At 34.0% G+C, this 23,206-nt stretch overlaps 2 protein-coding genes and 1 pseudogene across 2 annotated transcripts; 2 read left to right on the forward strand and 1 right to left on the reverse strand.

The window, feature by feature from the left end:
- Nucleotides 1-3,727: 3,727 nt before the first annotated feature.
- LOC120183838 (thaumatin-like protein 1) lies at nucleotides 3,728-5,293 on the forward strand. The gene is made up of 4 exons (XM_039188456.1): nucleotides 3,728-3,874; nucleotides 3,976-4,095; nucleotides 4,212-4,881; nucleotides 4,978-5,293. Exons 2-4 carry the CDS (start codon nucleotides 4,023-4,025, stop codon nucleotides 5,174-5,176), a joined length of 942 nt encoding a protein of 313 aa, XP_039044387.1. The 5' UTR covers nucleotides 3,728-3,874; nucleotides 3,976-4,022; the 3' UTR covers nucleotides 5,177-5,293.
- Nucleotides 5,294-8,863: 3,570 nt separating this feature from the next.
- Nucleotides 8,864-11,554, forward strand: LOC120183836 (3-dehydroquinate synthase, chloroplastic-like). The gene is made up of 8 exons (XM_039188454.1): nucleotides 8,864-9,312; nucleotides 9,433-9,583; nucleotides 9,697-9,864; nucleotides 9,950-10,176; nucleotides 10,479-10,602; nucleotides 11,002-11,064; nucleotides 11,142-11,285; nucleotides 11,373-11,554. The coding sequence occupies exons 1-8, from the start codon at nucleotides 8,978-8,980 to the stop codon at nucleotides 11,502-11,504; spliced, it is 1,344 nt and encodes a 447-aa protein (XP_039044385.1). The 5' UTR covers nucleotides 8,864-8,977; the 3' UTR covers nucleotides 11,505-11,554.
- A 1,523-nt stretch (nucleotides 11,555-13,077) lies between these two features.
- On the reverse strand, nucleotides 13,078-15,119 carry LOC120183801 (annotated as a pseudogene).
- Between the last annotated feature and the right edge of the window lie 8,087 nt (nucleotides 15,120-23,206).

Genomic DNA, 23,206 nt, shown 5'->3' on the forward strand with positions numbered 1-23,206 from the left:
TTATCAGAATTTAAAAATCTGAGTTGATTGGTTTAGATTCAAACTTGAAACAATCAAACGAATGAACCAATTAAATAGGACCATGAGAAATTAATATAATCTAAATCTGAGTTTAATTCAAATCACTTTGACTATAATAAGTCAATAATTTGAGCAAGCATATTTGGTCGGTTGATCAAGCTGCTCATCTTTATATTCTCATATTTTCTTAAGTTATGGGTTATAGATCCACTAAGATTTCTTTCTTCTCCTAGAGTCCCACTCCTCCTCCTCCCTCTAAGTAGGATTAAGATTAGATTTAAAATTTATAAAAGAAAAAAAAATCAATAACTCAAATTAGTCCAAATAAACCTAAGAATTATGTTAACATTATACTTAACATATATGACTGAAAGTAACCTTTAACCAAGAATATCCGAATTCAAAATTTTGCTTGAATAGGTGAATAACTCAAAATGATGTGAATTGATCCGTTCAAATTAATCTAAAATTAAAAATTAATCCGAGCAATCCAATTGAGAGTGAAAGCGTGAAAAAACATGTTTTGTTGATTATTTTATTTGTAGTGGAGACATGATGGGTAATAATGGACTGGACAAGTGGCGAACATGGGGCATTGTTTCCTTGGATAATATGGGTTGAGAAGAAGCAAACACTATAGCCCGCATCTACGTCACCGCACATTTCTTCCTTTCCAACCAATATTATCTAAACAAATTTGTCCAATTTGCTATGTCGAATAACTTCACATCAGCCTTCTGGACAAGCCTAGACCGTCCATAAAGTAGCTTAGTTGTCCCACCCCACCTTATTTTACTATAATTTTGATTCTTTCCATCATTACAATAGCCATAAACAATAATGATTTCAACCGGTATTTGGTCCTCGATGCTCTGCCCTCACACCCTAAGAACTGGTTTCACCAATCCATCAATCTAGAGAAGATGAGGAGTACATTGCCTCTAGATTGACTAGGGTGGCAAAATAACCTTGAATGTCAAGAGAGAGTATCAAAGAAGTAATCTCATGGTATTTTGAATTATTATTTGAGAATATGAAAAAGCAGTTCAATCATTCTTCAGAGTCTTCTGAGGGAATATAAGAAATCCCACAGCTCGTGTGATGAGGATTGTTTAAATGCTGTATGAAACTTGACAGTCCTTGGCAACGAGTCTCACATATTTCCCCACTAGAGTTGCTTATCGGGGATTTGTGATGAAATAAATATTTAAACAAAACTCTACATTACAAGGTATTACACAAATGTGGTAATCTCATCCTCACAATAATATATGCCAGAAATGGAGTAGACGATCTCAAGACGATAAGACACAAGCCATTGGTAAATCAATAAATGTCTTTTTTTTTTTTTTTTTTGAAAAAGCAAAAGGATACAAGGCACTTTCAGACTCAGCTAAACCGTATCTTGATAACCCAAAACTAAAAGCCACATTACATTACCCAAAACTAAAAATATATATTATATGTTTATTTTTGTAATTTATGATCAGGGTTTGTGGCTGAATGCAATATTTTTTTACTATTTAATATCACTGCAGTGTGGTGTGAAACCCACTTTCCTGCTTTTCATCATTACTCGTATGATACAATGTTTTTGTATGAAAAGGAAAGCCTAGTAATTTAAAGAAGGAAGCTTAAGCAGCACAGATTCGAGCAAACCTTTTTCAAAAAGATTTATTATTTTCTGTACTATGAGAACCGTCATAGTGGGAATTCACGACAACAAGATATCATTAAAGCACTATGGATTGGAGAAATTAAAAAGAAAAGAAAAAAAAGGGAAAAGGGCAAAGGGAAAAGGGGTTAAAAAAAATCTGATCTACACGACATACCGCACATCCATGGAGGTTCTTGGATGTTGATGGAAGTAAAAGAAATTGGTAAGATAAACATTTTCCAAATGTATGATTTGGGTAATCCAAGTACAAAATACAGACTTTAGAACGGATACCGTGTTTATTTTATTATCCATTACATCAGAAAACATAAGGGATAGCAGAACTGAATCATGAGATTGTGTAGATATTCTTAGAAGAGAATTCCCACTTTGATTAAGTGCTTAATTTTGATTGCTTGCTGGTTTAATTTTGTTAGTGAAAGACAAAATCACTGTAAGAAAACATCCATGTCTTTCTCAAGTTTTTTTCACATGGAAACTTTAGGGGATCAGTGGGTATCATTCACTTCTCACTTTACTGCTCGGATATCGCAGAATTATAATGCGTCAGAACATGCATGGAGATTTGGATATTGCATAATTACGATCGAGATAAATAGTTTAGAATCTGTGTGGTTGTTAAATAAAATTTCGAATCATTCATGCAACGTTTCCTTAGCCGATACTATAAGATTGATGCTGGGCCTGGAACGTACTTGAGAGATAATTTTCCTGACAAGTCAGGAGAGGTGCGAACGACGTAATTGATATATCGGCATCCATGTCTCGGTGAAAGAGTATTGAAGGAGAGACTCTTTTTGTCAAAACTCCATATGCGGTGGTGAGCCTTTTTACTCAAGAGGCTATGCCAAACCTCTAAGTGTTTTATGTTCTGTATTAGTCAAAAAAAAAAAAAAAAGAATTGGTATAACTGTTCTCAAATATGATTCGTACTACAAATTCCATAAGTTGATCCATCAGAGATTAGAATGTGGCTAGCGTATTGACGTCTGACGCCTTATCTAAAACAGTGGTTAGGTCACCCGAAAAGCCAAGCTAAAGCAACCCCACTGTAAAAAGTTAAGGATCCCATAAAGCTGTGTAAAAATGGAACAAACCACGAACCTGGATGGAAATTGCAACAAGAAACCCAAAACATCCGTGTGGTTCCAACTCGAAGATCTTGCAAGAACCTTGGGACAGTTGTTGGTGGGTCAGAGATTTGTCCATGTCCAACTGTTGGACTCTGACGAACCAAATTATTTGACCAACCTTTTTTCCCTCAACTAAAATCTTTCAGTTTCATGCATGAGATCTGTGAGACCAAGTACAATTCATGGATTTGCGTTGTATGATCTTGTGAAGAAGAGAATAAACAATAATATTCGCGTCATCCATCTTATTTTATGCCTGCGTATAGGGTAAATTTTTATCTTTCACATTCAAAAATTTAAAGTTGATTTATGTATATAGACATAAATTTTATAATTTTTCTCAGTATAATTCATAAATAATTTATTTTAAATATCAAATTTTCACTCATCCCTCGATTATTTTGAACACATGATATATTATTGTAAAAGTTTCATGGATTAAAATATAAAATCATAATTTTATAATTTGAATATTCATCTTTATCCATTAAAAACATATCTCAAAATTTCTAAAAACCATTTTTTTACATCAGGAACATGATATGCTTAGGAAATAAGTTTTCCATACCAAAATATATAAATTTTCTTCTATTTTTCTCAATATTTAATGTAAATGAGTGGTTGGTGAATGACTGAATGTGGACAGTGGAAGCTCTAATTTCTGCCTACACTAAAAGCAAAAGGTAATATCTTATTTTTCTAAAAGATGATTATTAATTCCATGAAAAAGTTTTGTATTGACAATGGGAATTATACCCTCATTAAACAGCAGTTTTAAATTGTTTTTCTCAGAAAAGCCTAATTACTAGGTAGGAGGGGCCAAAGAAGCAAACAAATGACAATGAGGCGGTGTGCTTCGCTGATTTGGCTGTCTATTCACTGTCTTGATTGTTTACTCAATGATGCTTGGCTATAAATAGGATGAAGGGCAGATAATTAGATTCCCCCACCACCACTCAACTCAGCCTTCTTTTCTTTCCCACAGAGAAGAAAAGAGTGAAGGCTCAAACTGATAAAAAGAAGCTATGGAGGTTTATGGGTGGTAGTCTCAAGCATCTTCTTCATTTTCTCCTCCTCTTCTTCTTATTACGCTTTATATTCCATAAACATTATCTTTGCTTAAATAGAAAAATTCCCTTTCAGAGAATTGAAACAATCATTCACCAATAAAAGCAGGGAATATATTCCCCATGGCTCTGTTCTCCAGTGGTCACCATTCTTTTCTCAGCGTCTTTAGCTTCATTCTCGTTGTGTTTCTTCATGGTAATGAGAATATATGATTCATTAAAAATGGGTTTGCTTCACATTTTCGTAAAATTTGATCCTTTTTTTGTAAGTAAACCAATTTAATCGTCTTTTTATCTGTTTTTTTCCTGCAGGTGTCATGGCTGTCACCTTTACATTCAACAACAAATGCGATTACACGGTATGGCCTGGAATTCTAGCTAATCCAGGAAGTCCGAAGCTTGAAAGTACAGGCTTTGAGCTCACAAAAGGCAGCTCTCGTTCCTTCCAAGCTCCTACTGGTTGGGCAGGTCGGTTCTGGGGTAGAACAGGCTGCAATTTCGATGATTCCGGCAGCGGGTCATGCTCTACAGGCGACTGCGGCTCCGGCGAAATTGAATGTAAGGGAGCTGGGGCCATCCCGCCGGCCACCTTAGCCGAGTTCACGCTCGGTTCGGGATCACAAGATTTCTACGACGTGAGTCTGGTCGATGGCTACAATTTGCCTATGATTGTGGAAGGAAATGGAGGGTCAGGAGAGTGTGCCACCACCGGTTGCTTGACGGATTTGAACAAAAAGTGCCCATCCGAACTGAGAATCGACGGCGGCGCGGCCTGTAAGAGTGCCTGCGACGCGTTCGGGAAGCCGGAGTACTGTTGTAGCGGAGCCTACAATAGTCCGGCCGCCTGTAAACCGTCCATCTATTCGCAAGTGTTCAAGTCGGCCTGCCCCAAATCCTATAGCTATGCTTTCGATGATGCCACTAGCACTTTCACTTGCTCTGGCTCTGATTACACCATCACTTTCTGTCCCAATGTCCCAAGGTAAAAGTTTCCAAATTTAATTCATTAAATTCACCGTGCATATGAATTTGGCACTTGAAAAAGATTGATGATTGAATACATTAATTTTTTTTGCAGTTTGAAATCTTCAAAGGATCCTGCTACTGCAAAGGCAACAGGGTCGGATCCGGATCCGGATCCCATGCAGACATCTGCACTGGCCAGTCAATGGCTAGCAAATTTGGCCACCGGAGACTCCACCGGGATCCAATCGTTTTCCCTTCTCCGATTTGGTTTTGCCGTCACTGTTTTTCTTGCCCTCTCTTTCTTATTGTAGTCTTCAATTTCCCAGTTGTTGTTCAATAAAGGAAAAAATATAGGACAAAATCCAGATTGTATGAGTTTAGTTAAGTCACTCAAACCATGCATATCTTAATGTTATATACACATATCCATAAGCAAATTATTTTATTTCAGAAATATAATATATATTCTTCTTAGGTTTACACTAACAACCCACATTTAAATAATTATAGTTAGAATCAAATCAATCATTAAATTGAAAATCGAAACATTAAGACTGAATCTGCCCAAAAATTTAATTCTGGGATTCAAAATATCCAGATATTTGTATGTCCCTTTGTCTCTTATAGTGAAGAATTAAATTCAATATACACTTAGAAATAGGTAAACTAGTTCAAATGTGAGTAATTTTATTAGAATAATATTTTTTAATTCTTTTATTAGAATGACACTCAAATAATATTATTGATGAAAAAAGTGTTTTTGTTGGTAAAGAGTAAAGACATGCTGTAATGAAAGTGTCTTTCTAAATACATATTTTGTAGGGAGTGTCTTCGCATACATGACAAATTTGATAAGTGACTCATCTCATGCTAACGTTATCCAAAATCAAAATAAAAAGAAATAAAAATAATGAGTCAAAAATTATACAAATTTTATTAAAAAAATAAACAACACACGTGATACGTATCAAAGATACATAATTACACATGCATGAGCAAACGACAACAACAACGCACATGTATAGACATTGTCTTCAATCACTCAACGAGTGTATGTTTAAAAGATTATATTTAAACTTTTTTATATAAAAAAACCTCATATATAAACAATGTGATATTTGAGAATATCATGATAAAAATTCATATAACCAAAATAAAAGAGAACGCACCTCAAAATTAGTTTTATTAGACAATAATCGAAGGAAATCAAAGTATTTGAACATCGAAGCTTTAAAGAGGTTATCGTCGGCTTTGATTGAGTTTCGCGAAAAATTATTTTGAAGAGAAGAAAGAAGAGTGATATACAAACATTTTAGTGTCGATCTTACCATGAATGACAACCATCGATAGACGATGATTAACTAACAAGTTTGAAGGAGTAGATGATTGTGGGTACAAGATAAAATCGATATACAAACTAAAGATCACTTAAAAAATCGATCATTTCATCGTGACATTAACAATTTCATGATCCAATTCTTATATTAAAATCAAAACTGAAATTTAATATTAAAATTAAAAAGATTTAAAATTCAATTATAAAATGGATACACATTTTTTTCATTTACCCTAAGAAAATCCTTACATATAGTTACGCATGATACTCAATGACTCCGGACCATACAAGAGCTAGTTTAGCTGCTTTCTTCGCATGATAAAACCTTAATCATCATGAATTGAATTTATATGGGCATACTGAACTGATCTCCTTTGGGTATCCTCTGCAGGGGAAAGAACTAAGATGGAAGGACGGACGATCGACAGGAAAGAAAGTGACTGCCCTATCCCTCCCTTGATGGACCCCTCTAATTTGGTCAATTTGAATCTTGGGAAACTTCTGAACTTGGAAAATGAGTTATTCCAAAAAAGTATAAAACCTCAATTACTACAATCACTTTTAGAAAAAGGTGGTAACGAAAGAAAGATAGAACCAGATACATTCTTAAAAGAAAGCGCTTTGCCTTACCTATGATGCAAGGTAAGACTGGAAAAAAGAGTACGGATTGAATCTTGTTTCAATTTTCTTTTCCGATGTATAGTATAGTAAGACTATGCATAGGACTACCCACATAGCGGTGAAAAGATGGGATATATTCTGACAAAATGTTATTTCTTTTAGGATTATGAGGAGGACGACGTACCCAATCACGAGATAATAAAGCGAAAGTATCTTGATATTGGTTCAAATCCAATTCGTGAGATGTCCCACTGGGTCATAGAGAAGTCTTGACGCCTCCATTTTATCGTTTCGGATGACTGTCCCATTCCATTGATTGCAGGTAAATACGAAGTAGAATTCAACCGCGTGGTGAATGAAAGAAGATTCATTGAATGAGTTGACGGGGTCTGGAGCTTACGCGCCAACTCCCACACTACCATTCAGTACGCCCTTACTCTCTTAAAGGGCTGAAGAAAAACATGACTCCGGACCTTTTAAATTTTAATCTCAAATGTTATGGTTCACAGCTGGTAACCTAAAGTGAAGGATTCAAAGAATCTCAACTTTTCTTACAGCAGGGAATCATTAAAAGGTTTTGGCAACAGTTGTAGTTTAATGTATTTGGCGGAAAAGAGGAGATATTTTCTATGGAATTAAAGATGTTTGTTGGTCGTATAGGAATATGACTGATTAATTTACTGATTTAACTACCGAATCAATAATAACAAGCTAATCACGTCATTAGAGATGATACTTAAAGGAAAAGATGCTAATCACGTCACTAGAGAAATAAAGATGATTTGAGTTCTATAAAGACAATGTATTCATGTCATTAGACAAATTCTAAATCACGATGCACATATATTATATAGTCTAAGCCACATCCTCTGCCACTGGTTCTTTTAAAAGAAAAGAAATGAAGAAAGGGAATATGAAACGAAAGCAACTACGGCCATGGAAGGTGGGCTACTCACCGAAGAACAGCTTGAAGAAGTTTATATAAGTTGTGACCTCATCATAGTCGAAAACAAAAGCAAAAGATTAAAGACAAAAGCGGTGCTTTCCGTGATAACAAAGGTTCAACATTCGGGGTTTTGTTTTCGAAACATGAACAAATGGACGTTTACGATGTGGGACATGTATTCTAAATAATCTAAAAGTGCAAGGAAGTTTGCCATTGCCAATAATCCCTGCTGACTGCTAACTCCATTACTGGAACATCAACTTTTCTCCTCGAGGAGTTGGAAAGGTCTTTTATTTTCAAGTGATTGACAGATATAAAGGCTTTCCAACTCCAACTTTGTTTGCTCACAGCTGAGATAAGGAATATTCCATTGAATCTTCTCAGCACACCGTTGCATGTTGCAGTTTATAAAGGAATTGAACACCGAGTTTCATCTTCAATTAACGTTATTCTAGTAAAAGGGACGATTCATCATCCTCCACTATTTGTTATTTTGAAGAGTATGTAATATGTTCATTCATTTTAATATAATTTTTAGTTTATTTTATTTATGATATCGATATTCAAATTTCAAAACGTTACAAGAAAACATAGTAAGTATAATTTATGATATTTTGTCTGACACATATAATGGAAGAAAGAAGAACGATAGTGTTTGAACTTTAAGATTTAAAGCATACTAAATTGATTTATAAAAATTCCTATTTTTGGAGTGTGATAATTTTTTTGAACGATCATCTAAAAACAATCAAGAATAATATTATCTAAGCTATCTTAATAGTTAAAAGAATGATTGTTATTTCTAGTAATTTCGTATTCGAGCATCAGAGTCCATAGTGATATTTGAGATTTCTTTGTCAAATGATAGTGAACATATATTACCATGTAATCGTCTTAGATTAATAAAAAAAATACGGAATAAAACCTCAAATACAATTATAATAAATAAATAAATATAATTTAACCATTTATTTTGTCAAATAAATCATTTAACTAACTAATCACCTAATTGCGAGTACCACCAACCCAAAAAATAAAAATCTCAGAAAACGGGACCCATTCATTTCTACAATTGCGTCGTCGTCCACCAACAACTTCGCGTTTCACCAACCCACTCGTTGTTTCTTCTTCAAACAAATGCTTCCTCTTCCTAATCCTTCCCCTACCAAACAATAATAAGCCAAACCCCTCCTTCCTTTCTTCTCATCCATGGCGTCCACCACTAACGCATTCTCTCTTTCTCTCTCTTCAAAGTCCAACACCAATTTGTCATCCGACTCCAATCCCAAGCTTAATAAACCCCTCAACCTTACTCTCCGCGGTTCCGGTTCCGGTTCCTGTGAGTTGAGTCTGGGACGACTTGCTCTCTCCAGATCCAGTCAACTCAGTCGCAGAGTTTGCCCCAATGCAACTCGGGTGATGGATCAGTCGGTTGGTGAAAAGAGCTCCGCTGCCCCCACAATTGTTGAGGTGGATTTGGGTAATCGGAGCTATCCCATCTACATCGGGTCCGGATTGCTTGATCAGCATGAGCTCCTTCAAAAGTTAGTTAAATTCATTCGTTTACTTCAATAATTTCTTCCTTTTTTATTTTTGGCGAAGAGTTATGATTAACTTGTTCTTCGTATCTTATGTTAAATGTTAATGGGTTGTTGTTTAAATAGGCATGTTCATGGGAAGAAAGTTCTTGTGGTAACTAACACTACGATTGCTCCTTTGTATTTGGATAAAGTCGTTGATGCATTAACAAGGGGAAACCCGAATGTTTCTGTTGAAAATGTGATTTTACCTGATGGAGAGAAATACAAAAATATGGTGGGTTTTCCACTTTTCCTTTTCTGTTTTTGTCCTATTTAATTAGCATTTTGATTTAAGGCATTGTTGCTGTTAAAAGTCAATGGAATCAATAGTAATGCTTATGCTTATAGGAGACTCTCATGAAAGTTTTCAACAAGGCCATCGAGTCCCGATTGGATAGGAGATGTACGTTTGTAGCTCTTGGAGGCGGTGTGATTGGGGATATGTGTGGTTTTGCAGCTGCATCTTTTCTTCGTGGTGTTAATTTTATCCAGATTCCTACTACTGTTATGGCACAGGTATTTTCACATTCATGGTTCATTCATGTATTGATCACATTGTGTGCAGAAATTTGATGTTTTCAAAATTGTTAATAATAAGCAGGTAGATTCTTCGGTTGGGGGTAAAACTGGTATTAACCATCCTCTTGGGAAGAACTTGATCGGTGCTTTCTTCCAACCTCAATGTGTGCTCGTAGACACAGACACATTGGACACATTGCCAGATAGGGAACTGGCTTCAGGTCTGGCAGAGGTTATAAAATATGGGCTCATCAGAGATGCTAAGTTTTTTGAGTGGCAGGAAAAGAATATGGAGAAACTGATGGCAAGGTACCCGAAACTTATGTAATGATCTGTAAAACATTTGAATGTGTTGAAACTTCTTTTGAAATGTGAAACTGAGGACTTTTGGTTAGAATTGAAATTCAAATTGGTGGTTGTCTGTTTGTCATTTTGGGCTTTAGGGAATATGTTATCCTTTGAAGTGATTAAACTTTCTTCCTGATGCGCTTTGTGAATGTGTAAAACTGTCCTTGTCTACTTCAACCAACGTTATTATACGCCGGTGCTTTTGTCATCATTGCAATCTACATTTCTTCAAGTAGTATGTGATTTGCTGTTGATCATTACAGGGATCCTTATGCGCTGGCTTATGCTATAAAGCGATCATGTGAAAACAAGGCTGAGGTTGTCTCATTAGATGAGAAAGAAAGTGGATTGAGGGCTACACTGAACTTGGGGCATACGTTTGGTCATGTAAGTTTCATAAGTGAGCTACTGGATATATTAGATTTTTGCGTGCAAAGGGAATGGATTATATTCATGCTTGGTGCATTTGTATACTCTGTTTTTTGCTTCTTAGTGTAACTTGCTGAATTTATGAAGTATCCTCGATCTTTTTGGAGTTTTTGTTTTGTGATTGCGTGGTTTGAAATCCCGTGAAGGGAATATTGAAACGGTTTTAAAATTGAATACATTTCAAGTTACTAACAGCTTGAGATTTCGTGTTTTAGCAATGTTCATTAATATTCTTTATGGTTTTGCTTGACGCTGAAGTTATTTTGTGTTTATTTGTGTTAGAATTTGTACTTGATCTTAAATGGTTCAGTTACTCAAGATTGTATTTTTTTTTGCTGACTTCATGTTTCTTTCCAGGCTATAGAAACGGGGTTTGGATATGGAGAGTGGCTTCATGGAGAAGCTGTTGCAGCTGGCACGGTATTGTGATTGTTGTGCATTTCGTTTTTTATCTTTCTTCCACATTTCTGCTAAACTCAAATCTGTGCTTAACTCAGGTTATGGCTGTTGACATGTCATACCGCCTCGGTTGGATCGACAGTTCAATTGTCAAACGGGTCAATGACATTTTACTGCGGGCTAAGTTACCCACTGCTCCTCCTGAAACCATGACTGTGGAAATGTTCAAGTCTGTCATGGCGGTAAGTGAACCGAGTCTTACTTGTTCCGTACATCTCAAATTGCTTTCTCTAACACTCAACGAATATGTATCGTTCTGTTAATGGTAGGTTGACAAGAAGGTGGCAGATGGGCTACTAAGGCTTATCCTTCTGAAAGGTCCCCTCGGAAATTGTGTTTTCACCGGCGAGTATGATAGAAAGGCCCTTGTTGATACTCTCGCTGCATTTTGCAAGTCATAGGTCCAGCTTTTATGTTTGTTTTTTAAGGTTTGCTTACATTCTTGTTGATCCTTGGATCGTGTATCTTAGTGATCATGCTTGCTAATACCTTTTGTTGTATTCTGTCTCTAGGATTATTTATTTTCTTGAGTTCCATTGTCAATATCAATGGAAGTCAATAATACATATATACATGTATATATATATATATACATACATGTTCTCTCTTTTAGATCGTTTTTATTCTTATGCAAGTTAAAGTAATGGGCACTGAGACTAGAGAAATAGTATACACATAACATTGCTTTAATAAAGAATGACAGCATTTGGTTTCACACATCTAAAAATACACGAATATGAAAATGAATAAAAAAATAAAGATATATTCGATATATTGATAGATTAATTAAGATCATATGTTTTAGAGATCTATTATAGAGACATTCTTTCAATCTAAACTATTTTGTTCATAATATTAGAATTCGAACATCTACTTTTACTTAAAATATCTAATGTATCATCTTATTAAATTAACCAATTATTGATTAAAAAATAAAAATTTTAACGCAACGTGCATGGCAAAAATTAAATGTCGATAATAAGTTAGAAAGTGAAAAACACATCGTAATATCATTTGAATTATTACATCTTATTTATGAATTTTCGAACCATACATTATATATAGAGATTCAGACCTTTCATTTATTGATGGACCCACGTGTCGAGAGTGCAGTTTTTCCTTCATGATGAGGTGTTACTGATGCATCCAAAGCTGAAGTAGCTGAAAACATTTGACAACATATCTCACTACTCTAAATGTAAGAATTATTTATTTAAATCTTGAAGTTAAAATGCTACGTTTAAATTATCATAATATGAATTGATCAAATAAAATCAAATTTGAATGTGCTATTTCAATATGTATTATTCTATTAAATTTATGGAGACACGGGAGAGGATATTTCCATGTCTAACACGAATAAATTTACTACAAATATTTGTTGTTGATGCTTTTTAATTTACATGCTCTGACCGGATAAAATTGAACTCGAAGAATCATTTTTTTGGGGTAATTAATATGTAAACTTTTTAAATAAAATTAAATTCGAAATCAGTAAATTCAGATCTAAGAAAAAAACACGACCGTCCTGCCACACCTACCTGTTTGTTTATGCAAATTTGACAAGAAAAACACCGACTGGATGGTGTAAGGAAAGAGTAATTAGAATGAGAACCACGTCTAGTGGCCATATAATTCAATCAAGCAACACCTTCCATACATGTATTTATTGCAACACCCTGCAATTTCATTAATGAGACTCAGAAATTATCTCATTAATATTTCCATACTTTAGTATCTCATCCAACCTCTGCATGATTGATATCCGAACAAAATCCGATCCGATATCCCACACCGATTAACCAATAAAACAACACTATAGAAGAACACACTGATCATATATGCAAGCACTGTAAATCTATTCATAACAAGGGCTAATGTCAAGATGGAAGTTCCTGAATTGCGAATCAAAAAAACTTGTACAAAGGGCTGATTCGACTAAGCGTTTACTGAACGAATACGCATGCCCCGGCAAGTAACAACGGTATAAAATAAACTATGAAAAACAATTCTAATTGTATAATTTACAAAAAAAAATAACGAGATCACAGATCCCTTCTGCACAGTGGACAAGAACCATGACTGATAAGCCACTTATCTATGCAAGGCAAGTGGAACATGTGATGGCACTGTGGCAAGCTCCGCACCGTTTCTCCGAGCTGAAAGTCCTGCATAAAGGTTCAATCTGGTAAGCTTCTTATGCACACAAAATGGGGTGAGATAGGAAACACGGTACGTTCATACCTGAAGGCAAACAGAGCATGAAATCTTCTCCCGGAAGAATCGATGTTGTTATTGTTTGTAATTTTGATCTTTGGGATCTTTTCCACCAGATCTCCAGCCAATCCTTTGGTACCACCAATGTCGAATATATTCTGGAAATCCCCAAAAGTTGTTTCAGCAGCTCCCATCTGGTAACAAAAACTAAAAATCATTAGCTAAATTGTTTGATGAAAGTGATATAAATCAACAGTTCAGTTCTCCTTACCTGACTTTGGACCGCACTCAGCATCGCGGGACCGATTTGTTCTCGGACAAGCCTCCCACTTAGAAGGCTTGCAATGACATCAATCTGAAAATTTGCAGCAAAACAAAAATGATTTAGATTGCTTAGAAGAATTACTACAACCAAAGAAAATTTCTGCAAATGCTTCCAGGAACCCGTCGGTTTAGCCGATGCAACCCAAGTCCAAGGTCTGGGCATGCACGGGCATAGAAGGCTAAATAGTGGCTATTCAAACTAGGTTGAAGGCATGCCACAGGCATCTAAGACGATATCGAATTATGATACTTGCCAAGACCCTTACGAGTACTCGACTACTGAACCATTTTTTCCATTCCCTTCTTAGAAAGTAAGGACTAAACACGTGCATAAACCGTGGGGCTGACGGAGCCAGTCATCCCTAAAAATTTTAAATTCCCATATAATTTAACTATTCTCTATTGAATCCCCTTAAAATTTCATAAGTTCATCTCTCAGGCATAAAATCATGAGTCTATTGCTGAATAAACACATAAAACCGGGGCAATAAACAGGAGTGCTCACCAAGTAAAGCAAACAACCGATCCTGGATTCATCAGACTGCCAAAGAACCAGAGACGACTCGAAGACTTCGATTGAGAAAACTGCACCGGAGATGGCCCCAACCGCAGCGCCACGAACGAACCCACTCTCCGTTTCTTGTCCTATCAAAGCCCCCGTCATGGCCCCTAGCAACGTGCCCACTGCAGGTGAATTTCATTAGCGAAATTCGAGTGTAAAAACGCTTAAACAATTCTAAGAAACCAAACAAAAAGTCATCAATTCAAGGTCTATTTTGGACATAAATGTAAGACAAATTAATTCCAAAGTGCTTTGTCGGCACGCAAAATCATTTTTCACACCATTACAATCCAACAAAAATGGAACACAATCATAATTAGATTCATTTTTTGTCCATGCAATAACAATGAGGAAATGATAATAATTACTATAAAAGAATAATAGGAAAAAACAAAAGAAGATGAATTCGATTTATAGATCAAGAACCAAATGAGGTTCTAATGAAAATAGTTCTAAATTATATCATCGATAAAAAGTCCAGAAAAAGAAAGATGATGTTTTGAAGAAACAATGAAGCATAACAGAGGAGAAGAGAGAAAAGGAACCAACCTAAAGCAAAGAAGAAGGTTAAGATAGCAGAGAAAATATTCCCAATGATGACAGAAACAGCGAAATTGCAAGAAAATTTGATCCTTTCAATGAAATTTCCAAACAAAGACGATGAATACACCGAAAAACGAGATGGGTGTGAGTAAAAATCCATTCGTTTTTTCCCCTTTGAATTGTTGAAATCAAACGAGAAACGAAATGAAAAAGGCTTTCTGGTGATCAACGAAGAACATGGGGTTTAAGAAGAAGCTTATATTTATGTAGAGAAAAAAAATTAAAAAAATAGGGGAAAAAAGAGAGGTAGGGTGGGTATGCTTAGTGCTCAAGAGAGGAAAATCAACCAACTCGCATTTAAAGCTTCAATATTTTTATGATGCAGACACTGTTTTCTCTATCTACCTGTTTTAGTTGAAACATGAAAATTTCTGTCTTTGTGGACGAAAGAAAAATATATTTTCCATTTTCTCTCTCTATACATTTTCAATTAATTATATAAAATCAGCTCTTTTGAATAGTGCAAAATGGTTCATCACTTGACTTCAATGCCAAAGTGACACGAGAGAGGTAGAGATGAAGAAGCTTCTATTAGAAACATGTAGCATTGATTCTGATATGCGTAGGGTACACAGGAACCTCATGAATGATGGATCACTTGACTTCAATGCCAAAATGAATGGTTTTTCTCAAATCTTTTACCTTGGGCTGATTGGCTGCGTAGTTAGATTGTCTGGGATAATTTCCATAGCTTCATCTCTTGGTTTGTAGGTGATGGTGCTTCTACAAGATTTTGGCATAATAATTGGCTGTCGAAACTTGGGCTCCTCTCTAACTGAAAGCAAGAGAGCATCACTATTGAAGATAACTTGCTGGTTTGTGATGTTACTCAGTCGAACAACAGTTGGAACTGGAACTTCATTTGACAGACTCTTCAACCTTCCACATTTTAGCATATTTTGAATGTCCAACATCCTAATCCCAATGCAGGCACCGATCGTTGTTACTAGTTTCACGGCAAGTACGGTGAATTTTCTGTGAAATCCGCTTATGATCTTATTAATAAAGAATTTTGGGGTCCCAAAGACGTTAAATGGTCCAAGCTCTGGCGTCTATTTATCCCGGAGCGTATTAAACACTTCCTTTGGCTTTCTTATAGGGATCGATTATTAATGAACGTCAATCGTTGTACACGAAACCTCACCGATGATCTTTTATGTCAAATATGCGGCTCAGCTAATGAAACTACGTTGCATGTGTTGTGAGAATGCAAACAAACTGCTACTCTTTGGCAATTGATCATTCGCCATCAACAACTTCAGGACTTTTTCACTCTTGAAGCTAATGATTGGATTATGATGAATCTTGATTGTAATAGACTTTTTTCAGGTACAAAAATTTCGTGGAAAACTCTATTTTCTTCCCTAGCGTGGTAGATCTAGAAGCGAAGAAATTCACCCATTTTCTCTGCTCCAATCCTCTCTAATGATCAATTACTCAACCTTAGCAAAAATTGGTCTAATTATTTCATTGCTACGATGCCTGATTCTTCAACTAGTACTGTTTTTCCTCGCCCAGAACTTGTCCAATGGAGATCGGCTCCTGCTAGCTGGTATACTCTAAACACAGATGGCGCAGTACATCATACTTCCTCTCTAGGACTTCAATTAGCGTGGTCCCAAAGACTTGAGCGTCTTCAATGCCAAACGGACTGTGCGGAAGCACTTACACTTTGTGACTTCTCCAAAGGATGCAACCAGCCCTGTGTCGCTTGTTCGATCTATCGCGAGTCTTATTTCAAAGCAATGAAATATTGAATTCATTCTCATACGTCATGAAGCAAATGCTACAGCAGACTTCCTTGCAAAATCTACCGTCGTTACAAATGATCAACCATGCATACACATAGAACTTCCCCAGGAGATAATATCTCATCTTGCTCGTGACCTTCATGGTCTTGCTTTTATTCGCACTTAGTATTTTACTGTAATAGTCTTCTTTTAATTAAAAAAAATGATTATTTTGAAAAAAAATGATTTAAACAATACAATATATCTTATAGATTTTCTAAAAAGAAATATCATGTTTTAAATAGAGTATTAATAGAGTGAACACATTTGATCGATCAAATAAGCTACTTATTTTTGTTTCATATATTATTATGAGTTCTAGATTTATTAGTATCATTTTCATTCATTCCCTTCTTTTTTAAGTAGAATAAAGATCATATATAAAATTTATCAACAAATATAAAATATTAATATTATAATTTTGCTTTTGAATAAAATATTAATATAATAAATTTATTGAGCGGCCTCTTTAATTAAAAAAGTGTTGTTTTTATTTAATGTCTCGAATTAAAAAAAATATTAATAAACGTCTAAAACTATTGTTAGAAAAATCCTTATCTGTTTTAGTTTTTTTTCCCTGGGGTTCCTTGTAGACTTTTTGGCATCGAAATTGGAATTATTTCATCACCCTTACAAGTTGCTTTTCTGACATCATCAACCGGTTCGTGCAACCAGACCTCTGTTTTTTTTTCAATTTATATTTTAAAATTTGATTTTTCAATGCAATTGATTTTAGACTTGGCCGCTAAATTGGAATTTTTCTTTTCTAATTTTTCAATGCTTATAATTATATTTTAGCCTTCAAATATTTCACAAAAATACTCTAATTATATATGTTTTGATTTTTAAATCCAATTTTTACACTAAAATTATTGTCATGATTTTTCTCAATCCTAAATTATTATTAAAATTTGGGGGAAATTTTCTCAAAAATCATGAAAAAGATTATTTTTACTTTATTTTAAATAAAAATAGGCTTCGTTAAAACTCCCTTGTAACTCAATAAGCGGAGCTCGACGAAACAACGGAATGAAAAAAGAGTACCTAAAACTATTATTAAAACCAATAATCCTCACATATTTTGATCTTCCGCGTATATATTTTTTAACTGTGATTGACAAAGAAACCATAAATGGTGACAATGAAAACTTGAGTCACTTTTAACCCAGAAAAATCTTTAGTAGCTAAAATGAGAATTTGAGTATAGGTCAAAGATCCAATCTATCTATTTAGTCGTAATATTTTTGAATTAATCACCGGTATTCAATCTATTAATCGACTAATCTAGATAGGATATTGTAGAGGTAAGGGTTAAGCTCCCAACCCAGTTTGCTTCATTTGCAAACACCAATGTTTGAACCCTCGACCTTACTTAAAGAATCTAATGTTTCATCCTACTAGATCAACTGATTATTAATATTAAGACTTAAATTTATTGAAACTCTCACCGTTCCAATATAAAATGTTCATTCGTACGATTATAACTAAAATCAATTATCGTAAAATACAAAATAAAAAAATTGAAGATCAAAATAGATCCAAATTAAATTTTAAATCAAAATAGAATGGTACTTGAAATTCTACCACATAGACATGGATTTATACTTAATAATTCTGGAACCCAAACAATCGAAGTCACAAAACTTCAACATTTACGGATAAATCAAAGCCCTTAACTTATTTTGGGTGGTATCCATCAGTGTGATGAAATTACTTTTCCTATACTGCCATTGTCCAAAGTCCCAACTAACCAACCACCCGATCTTTTAAATCTGTATTTTTTTTTGGATGAATCGAATTTTATTATCCAAATAGCATAGAAATGTTACAAAGCAATCAACCAATCTGTAACAAAGAAGACTAAAAACAACCTACTTACAACAAACACAGATTGATTAATTAGACTGTACCCAAGCATTACAAAGGTTAACATTAGTACTATCTAATCTATTGATATTTATACCCTTAAGTTGAATACCAACAGCTTCTTTAATCTTTTTCAGCATGTCTTCGATAGTTCTCTGACGACCTTAAAAAATTATGTGATTCCTTTCTTCCCACACTAAGTATATAAATGCAGTCCATGAGATCTTCAAGATTGTGGTGAGAAGAGACTTACCTTTCCATGTTGAAGCAGCCGTAGCAACCATAACATCCCATGATAAAACAATACTATTTAATCCGTTGAGCGACATTATTGAATTCCAAAGACGAACAGCAAGAGGGCATTGAGAAAAAAATATGATTTCTAGTCTCCTGCTCGATGTTGCAGTTAACACAAATATCATCAGAATTGATTCTCATTTTGAGTAACCGATCTCTAGTAGGAAGTCTGTTCAGCAGTGCCATCCAAGTGATCAAACTGTATTTTGGGATGTGCATTGGGAACCAGATAAGTTTGTGCTAGGAAACTTTCTCCCCTTTATTATGAATTGAATCCCAGATATTACTAAGCTTTAATGAACTAGAAGAAGAAAGAATAGTGAAAGCTGTAACACGCAATTTAAAGATTCTATTAACAGTCCAGCTTATGTTGAATTAAGACATCTCTTGGGTTAACAAATTCGTCTTTATTTGGTTTTGGTTGAATTACCATGCCATTTCTTCTTTTATTTTTCTCCCTCTTGCTTGTAGATATGAATATTTCGAGCGTTGGGTCAAAGCATTTCTGAAATACGGGGAAGTTACCACAAATGAGTTGGGAAAGGGAGGCTGATGCTTCCTCGCATGGCATGTTTACCACAATCAAGTACTATAACACCAAACATTTTAATTATGCGTGATTTGCAGTTTAATATAATTTCTCATTTTCTATATATTTTCCTTTACGTCTATCACTATCGGTAACGAAATAGAAAAGCAGTTTTGGACTACCAACAGATTGAGTAAGTTGGTGGAAAGATTACAAAGATATTCATTGTTTAGAGCATATATATATATATACATAGTGGGTTACGTATTGGCAAATAGGCATTGCATCGGCCATGCATGCAGGTCATTATTTAGCTCACCGACCAACCGAATTAATAAGCTTACCGATTACATTATTGAAGGAATTTAATTATTTTATAGTCGCGATCGCTTGATTTTCATTGGAAGGAAGCAGAATCTCGAAGAAAAAGAGAGAACCATTGCATCAGCAAATCTTCTCATAGTCCATAATCAACACTACGTTCATGCTTTGATATGATATTAACAACTTGATTAAAGAAGTACTGGGAATGAATTATTTAGTTCTATCAACTTCCAGAAATCTGGATATTTTCTTTTTGACAAATTAAGAGATTTCTGACCTTGCATCACAGCGGATGGAGTCATCTCATGGCTTCAAGTACTCTCGAGCCTTCTTGACGACTATATATTCTTCTGTCATTTTGTTTTTCTGCATTATTACTGATTTTCCATCAACGACATCGCAATCTTAAATTTAAAGCCTTGCAAGCTTTTAGTTGTTGTGTTTCATTTTATATAATATGATAATATTCATGGTATATATATTTATACAAATTCTTATTTGTTGAATCCATCAAGCGACTCAGTGATTAAAGAGAGTGTTATTCTTTCTAGAGGTCTTAAATTCGAGCAGCTAGGGTGTGTGCGTTATTGATGGTTAAGAGATATTATGAATGGATACTGCATTGTAAAAATTCTCTACTAAATCAAATTTTTTAAAATATAAAAAATATTTAAAATTGTTTTGAATCTAAGTTCAAATAACTTTTTTAAAAACGAGGTAGCATAATTTTTTTAAAGATACCAATTTTTTGGCGTCATGTGTGCTTTAACTTTGTTAAGATGTAACCGATTTACGAACCTAAATTTTTATCCAGTTTCAAACATCGACCTTTAAAAGTTACCTTTCTGAAAAAAATCTTAATTTTTTTAAATTAATAATTTTATGAGAATTTGATCATTCCTAATCTAAAACAACTTCAATAATGACTTTATTTTGTTAAAACATACACTAATTAAAAAAAACTTTCTTTGAGTCTAAAATACGATGGAGAGGTCATCACAATTAATCATTAAAAGTTTGATCATGATTATTTTAAATATTTTAAATAATTAAATTTTATAAACTATATATTTAGAAACAAATTGAATGAAGGTTTTTAAAATATATTTTTTATATTTTAATCGATAACAAATTTTAATTATTAACGAGTCAAATTAAAATTTTTGATAAAAATGGAATAGGTTAGAGAGTACAATTATAAGAATAGGTAAGTTTCTTAATGGAATTTCGTCGACAATAAAAGATATTTCCTTACCAATTAGTACGATAATTGTGGGGAAGTCTTATTGTTATATATTTTAAAGCAAACTCAAGGGTTGTTGGCTTCTTTAGTACTTTTGACAAGGATGAGAGGGAAATTATGAAGCTATTAGCATACTCTGTGTTTATTTATTATTTTAAAATTAAAATTCGTATAAAGCTTAATAAAAAGGATTCAATTTTGGTCCATGAAAGGATTAGAAGATGCAACGCTCGGGCTGGGATTCATTTCATTGTCATGTTTTTGATAGGAAAGCGACATGTTTGTTTATGAAAATGAATGAGCCTTGAGCTGCCCCACCTCCTGCCTTTTCTTTTTGAACCTAGTAGTATTATTTAGGGTAAATTTCACTTTCAGTATATAAATTATTTTTTTTCTATTTTGATACCTAAATTTTATTTTTATTCAAAACCACACATAACATTTAATTTAGTTTTTAATTTACTATCTCGCCGTTAAAAAATTAATAGACCTGCTGTCATGACATTTTTAATTTTTTTCAATGATGACATGGCATTACCTTACGATGACACGTCAATATCACCGTTTAAGTTTTAAATAACGGGTTATCAAATTGAAACCTAAACTAAAAGTTAAGTATTATTTATGCATGTGTGTATATTTTCAATTAAAAAATATTAGGTTAATTTCACTAACATCTTAAATTGTTATTAAAATGCTAATTAGATCTTCAAAGTTCAAAATATATTAATTAAAGACTTAAAATATTAGCATCGTATCAATTATATCTTCCTAACCATTAATTTAGACATCAAATTTAACTCTAAATGGCACAAACCAAGTTATCTTAATAGTTGAAGGAATGATTGTTATTTCTAGAGGTCCAAGGTTCGAGTACCAGAGACTGTCAGAGTATTTGAATGTTCATTGTCAAATAATTGAGAGTCTTTAGAATAGATACTACCACTCGTAAACACCTTATATTAATAAAAAAAATTAACGCTAAATGAATTAACGATGGATGATAACTTGAATATGATGTAGAACGTATTAGATTGTAGATAAAATTTTAAACATATATACTTATTTATGGATAACCCAAATATAATATATTAAAATAGTCTTACAAAGTTAATGACTATGTTTATAATTTTTAATATGGCAGACTTAAATTATCTTCACAATACATATATATAAATTTAAAATTTAATTAATAAACTTTAAGTGTGTTTCATATTATATTTGAATCGACATTGAAGCCTAACTAACAACTAAATGGAAGAATGAACAAAAAAAACTCAATTAAAAGCGAAACTTGTGAAATTTTGAGACATTTATTATAGTTCGAGGATGTATGTTGTAATTAAACCAATATATATTAAACTCGTACATGTGAGTTGCCAAACACGTGGAAACCACATCCGATCAGAATACTAAAATGAATATACTAATACGGCATTGGAAACCGCATCGTAATCCCACTTTTCCCCAACTTTTATTTGATTTTTCCTTTCAGCATTAAAATAGTATAAATAAATTTAATCTGTTTGATTTGTGCTCACGGAGAACGAAGCCTCACCTACTCCGACCGTAATCTCAATCTAACGCTCTTTTCTAGATCTCGCTTCGTTTTCAGCAAGCAAGCGTTTATTAGATCATTGCCATGGGTAAGCCACTTAAATAATATCTGCTTCCTGTTCTCATTTCTTCTTTCGATCTTTCTTCCCCTAATTTTGCGGTTATTTACTAACCTAATTGATTTTTTAAAACTCCGTTTTAGCTTCAACAAATCCTTTCAATTCCATTTTGAAGACTCTGGAGAAGCCAGATGGAGGTGAATTCGGCAAATACTACTCTTTACCTGCTCTCAATGATCCAAGGATTGGTCAGTTCCTTACTTTAGATTTTAAATTTGGTTCGATTGTTGATAAATGATAGGAAAGAGAACGAAGTGTATAGAATGAAATGAATCTATGCGTGTTTAAGCTAATGCAATGGTTGTTTAGTGATTATTAAAACCTAAGAAGCTCGTTTTTCCCCCAATCAAACTAAGCTTTTTATAATTTGATTGATTTTAGATTGATGCTTGTTGTGCAGATAAACTTCCTTACTCTATTAAAATACTTCTTGAATCTGCTATACGTAATTGCGATGAGTTTCAAGTTAAGAGTAAGGATGTTGAGAAGATCATCGATTGGGAAAACACATCTCCCAAGCAAGTTGAGATTCCGTTTAAACCAGCTCGAGTTCTTCTTCAGGTCTTTTCTTTATCTGGCATTTTCCCATGATGATATGATATTGTTTTAACGACAAAGATGAGTTGTTTTTAATGTGACTTGCATTACTAGGACTCTTTGGTTTCTATCATT

This window comes from Hibiscus syriacus, unplaced genomic scaffold (genome assembly GCF_006381635.1).
Source record: "Hibiscus syriacus cultivar Baekdansim isolate YM2019G1 unplaced genomic scaffold, ASM638163v2 tig00112813_pilon, whole genome shotgun sequence".
NCBI classification, from domain to species: domain Eukaryota; kingdom Viridiplantae; phylum Streptophyta; class Magnoliopsida; order Malvales; family Malvaceae; genus Hibiscus; species Hibiscus syriacus.